Raw genomic sequence first — 4,699 nt, forward strand, 5'->3', positions numbered from 1 at the left:
GAGGGCTCAGGACTCAGCCCCCGCCCCTCACCTCAGTTTCCCCACTGAGAAAGGCTGGCCGATCACAGATTTGCTCAGCAAATCTGGTCTGCTGGGAATTCCCAAGGCCTCCGGAGACCTAGGTCACTGGGATCCCGGGCAGGGGCCAGACTGCCAAGGGTCTGCCTCAAGGCAAACAGCAGTCTCTGCCCAATGAGACCTGGGACATTGCCCATCCCTAAACTCACTGCCCAGGGTCAGGGCAGCAGGTGACTGCACCCTGCCTGGTGTGCATACTGTCTGCGGCTGCTGCTGCACTGTGCCTAACTACAAGATCACAGGAAGTAAAAAGGAAGGCAGAGACACCGTGCAACACACAAGAGTACAGAGAGCAGGTGTGGCAAAGCTGCTATCAGATAAAGGAGACTTTAAGGCAAACACAACTGCTCAAATGTGTGTGCATCTAGTAATATGGGTTCAAAATGCAGAAGGTAATTGACAATGTGAAACAGGAAGAAAAAGGCTAAAGGTGTAGGGGAAGTGAAAAGGGTAGAGGAAAGGAATAAGGGAAAAGAAAAAAACGTATGAGAAAATGAAAATAAAGTATTTATAAATAGGGAAGGGAGGAGGGGGTGAAGGGAGGGAAGGGACAAGGGGAAAAATGAGAACCAAGACCTGTCATGTGAAGGTACAAGATCCCAATGATGAAGGGGTGAAGGGGGAAGGGACAAGGGGAAAAATGAGAACCAAGACCTGTCATGTGAAGGTACAAGATCCCAATGATGAATGTGACTGTACTGTATACCTAAATGTACCAATAAACTCAATGAGGAAAAAAGGCAGAAAGTAAAAATGAGCAAACTCAAGCGAGAAAGATGATGTAGAAATATGGCAGATTTTAGCCTTCCCATCTTGAGAACAGTAGAGCAAGCAGGAAAGTCAGTAGGGCTATTGGAGTCAGAAAACAATGAATTACCTGGACCTCTGAGGTCCAGACACCGCCCCGCATCTGACAAGTGCAGAACACAGTCTCTTAAAAGAAGCAAGTGTAGCATTTTCCAAAATAGGCCAGATGCTGGGCCGCAAAACAAGTCTATCCAGTAAAGGACTGAAATATATGGAATGTATCCCGTGACCACAGGGAAGTGGAGTCAGAAATCAAAAACAAAACGATAAGAAAAGCAATGCAGTCTTTAACAGCCCATGGTTCAAGGAAACCACCACAAAAACTAGAAAATATTTTGAACCTAAGGATAAGGAAAATACAACATACCAATCCTCATGGGTGCAGCCTAAATTATTTGAAAGGCCAAAGGGCTGACAATCGATAATCTATGAGTAAGAAACATCAAGGAGTTAGAACAAGAACAGAAAGTTGAACTCAAAGAAAAGAGGGGAGGAAAGAAGGGTGGGAACCCTGACACGTTAAGTCCTCGCTTCCTGTGCTCTCCCCACCCGCCCCCATGCCCCCAGCCCGGCTGGGAGAGGGACAGTGCTGGGAGGGTTGCCTGGCTCCGAGGGCAGAGGCTCTGGGAACCTCACCGAGATGTGGAGAACACTCTATCACCATGGGGAGCCCCAGTGTGTGTCCTGCTGGGTGACCCCAGTTCTGCTTCACCCTGCCCTGCCCTCTCATCCATCAGGGTCGGACGGCCAGAGGCCACAGCGAGATCTGGGTCTTCCTAGAAGCTACTCCCAGAGCCCAGGTCCAGCCCCCTCTTATGGTCCTGCCATCATCAGGAAGCAGAAATGGCACCTCAGTCCCCTTCCCCTGGTCATACTTGATGCCTTCCCCCACTCCGGCCTCTCAGGGATGCATTTCTCATCCAGGCAGGGCATGGATGCTCATGTGGCTTGTGGGCAGGACAGAAACAGCCTAGCCCTGTAATGTCACATGCAGGTTACCATGACAACCAAAACTTGAATTTAAAAATAGCAGAGCTAAGAGATCCGATGGCGGCAGGTGTGGAACGTTAGGCACAGGCCTGTGAGTGCCCGAGTGAATGGATGGACTCAGCAGAGGATGAACAGACAGAAGGAAGGAACAAAGGCCGGGGCGAAGGAAGGAGTGGACAAATCAACAAGGGATGAACAATGGGCAAGCAAGGAAGGGACAAATGGACAAAGCAACAAGTGAATTTAAGAATGAATGGACGGATGAACAAATTACACGGACTCAGGGATGAATGGATGAGCCAGCGTGGGGATAAAGGAATGAACGCAGGAATGAGTGAGCAGGACACCTGCCGGTCAGGAGCCAGGGCTCAGGGACCATCGCCCTGGCTGGGAGCCCTGGGTCCCCGCTGCCTTTGCCTGCATCTGCTCAATACCTCACTTGCAAAAAACCTTAGTTCAGCAGTGAAGTCACTTCCTCTAGCAACATCCAACATCAGAGTCCTATCAGAATACCTTTTGCTACAACATGCAGAAGTACCCGAACAGAAAACCTGTCCCGAGTTCAGCCCCCTTGTCACGGAGCACTTGGTCCCCTTAGGCTGCAGCTGTGGCTGGTGGACGCACTGGGCCAGACCACATCCAGAGCTTCCCCATCTCTGCCAAGATGTGGGACAGGCTTTCGGGACCTCTGGCAGAGGGGAGCAGGCTGCAGGCAGGTGGGAGGGAGGTGACAGCCGGGGCTGGGAGCACGCGCTCACAGCCAGAGCCCTTGCCACGCACATGCACAGGCCACATGCAGTCAGCGCAGTCTGAGTTCACCTTGACTCCGGGGCAGAAGCTGGTGGCCCTGCAGCCTGCGCCCCTGCCATGGACGGACACAACACCACGCACAGTCTCTGGTCACCAAAACCCAGCCTTGATCAGGGATCACGCCGACTCTTCCCCGGGGAGAAGGCTCCATGTCCAGGAGTGACAGGCAGGCACTGGGCAGAGCCATGGCCTAGTTGGAGAGACCTTCAGGACAGGCCCTCAGAGCAGGCCCAGCCGTGGCCAGCAGCTCCTACGCACCCCAGGGTCTTCCTGGGATGCTGGGCACCCAGCTGCAGGTAAGGACACTGAGGCCCGGGAGGAGGGGTCTTCCTGATGGGGAGGGAGGCAGGGTGGGTGTCGGTGGCATCCCAGCTGACCCAAAGCCTGATCCCGTGAGAATGTGGCCATCCTGGAGGACCCTCCTCCCCGGCTCTCTGCCTCCACCTGTGGGGCTGCAGTCTTCACTCTTGCCTGCCAGCGGGCCACCTGGGCAGGTGCAGGGTGCTTGGTGGGCTCTGCGGTGGCGGTGCCACGTGCAAAGGACACACTCTGTGCTGGGGAACAGGCTGTCCTGGGAGGGCCGCCCACTCCCTCCATGTTTCTCCTGCCAGGGGGCACAACAGTGGCCCTGGACTCGGTGAGGCGTGAGAGCTACTGGCCGGCCGCTGGAGACAAAGGGTGCTCTGTGCTCGGACGAGAAGCCAGCTCTGGCTCACAGGGCGAGGCAGGGTGCTGGACAGGGCGCTGTGAAGGGAGGGGCGGGGGCAGAGCCAGCTCTGGGGACCACGCCCACGAGAGAAAGGCAGATCACACAAAACACTGGAAACCATGGCCTCTTTTACTGTGAACACGGCTGCAGGCACTCTGAGCACAGGTGTCCTGAGGGGTGGGCAGAGGCACATCTCAGCCAGCGCTGGCTCCCTGCTGCGCAGCCCGTTTGGTGGGCGTGGCCTGGGCACCACCTCTGGTCTGTCTTCCATTCCGCTGGCAGCATCACTTGGCACTCAGAGGTGGCCGCCTATGCTGCTCCAGGAGCTCCTCCAGGTGGTCAGCCCGCTTCACCGCGGCCTGTGAGCATGCGGGGTCAGGTGCGGGCTGCCCCACCCCAGGCAGGATGGGGGATGGCAAGAGGATGTCTGGGGACCCACCTCATGCTGTCTCCGGAGGCTGCTCACAGCTTCCTCCTTCTTGGCCAGGGCTATCTTCACCCTGCGGCAGAGCACAGTGAGCTTCCACGCAGCGCTCGCTCTGCCCCACGGCAGCCTCCTGCCATGGTCCCTGCTGACCCAGCCGCCAAAGCTGGCCCTGGGCCACTGCCCACCAGAGCCCTCCATAGGAACCTTCGTCCCTGGCCCAGAGTGGGTCACAGGAGCAGCTCAGGTGGGGCCTCGACTGAGATGGGCGGGAAGACCCATGCCCACCTCAGGCCCACAGAACACTGCGGGTGACACAGGAGAGCCAAGGGGACCCTGGGGCACACTGTTACCCTCCCTGGGCTCAGCTCTTCCACTTGAGGCACCTGGGCCTGCTCCCTAGAGAATCATGATGCCACCCGCTCAGCACCCCTGGAGCCCAAGCAGAAAACACAGCATGGGCCGGCTGGGATGCCCACCGCCTTGGAACAAGGTACCACCAGGGGGCCAGCACAGCCTCCTAACCACAAACATGGAACCCATGCCAGCCTTGCCCATGCGTCATCCTGCGTCCCACGTAAGGAGAGAGAGCATCTGACCTAATTGCTCCCCCGCCTACCCCACCCCACAGCCAGCCCAGCCACCCCCAGATGCCCACCTGCGGTGCACCTCATCCAGCTCCAGCTGCTGGCGGGCCTGCAGCTTGGCCAGCTCGGCCTTGACCTGCCGGTTCTCCTCCTCAGAGGCCGCCAGCTGGTCCACAAACTCTTGGCGGACCAGCTGGGTCACGCGGCTGCGCTCGCCGGACAGCTGCGTGTTCACCTGGTGGGCAGGGGAGGCAGTGAGCGAGCCGGCAGCAGGGTGGGGCCGTGACGCAGGAG

General features: G+C 57.3%; 1 protein-coding gene across 5 annotated transcripts in view; it reads right to left on the reverse strand.

The window, feature by feature from the left end:
- Positions 1 to 2,991: 2,991 nt before the first annotated feature.
- The window catches only part of Cep131 (centrosomal protein 131), a 23,027-nt gene continuing 21,319 nt past the window's right edge, over positions 2,992 to 4,699 (reverse strand). For 2 of the 5 annotated variants that reach the window (XM_010618601.2, XM_010618602.2), the window contains 3 exons: positions 4,477 to 4,640; positions 3,834 to 3,894; positions 2,992 to 3,753 (listed from right to left, as the gene is read on the reverse strand). In XM_010618601.2, the coding sequence (XP_010616903.1) occupies positions 3,679 to 3,753; positions 3,834 to 3,894; positions 4,477 to 4,640 (300 nt within the window). In that variant the 3' untranslated portion in view covers positions 2,992 to 3,678. Of the gene's footprint in view, positions 3,754 to 3,833; positions 3,895 to 4,476 lie in introns of those variants that run through there. The other 3 variants (XM_010618605.2, XM_010618603.2, XM_033767536.1) reach the window with 2 other exon arrangements.

This window comes from Fukomys damarensis, unplaced genomic scaffold (assembly GCF_012274545.1).
Source record: "Fukomys damarensis isolate Sample0158 unplaced genomic scaffold, DMR_v1.0_HiC HiC_scaffold_23, whole genome shotgun sequence".
Taxonomy (NCBI): Eukaryota; Metazoa; Chordata; class Mammalia; order Rodentia; family Bathyergidae; genus Fukomys; species Fukomys damarensis.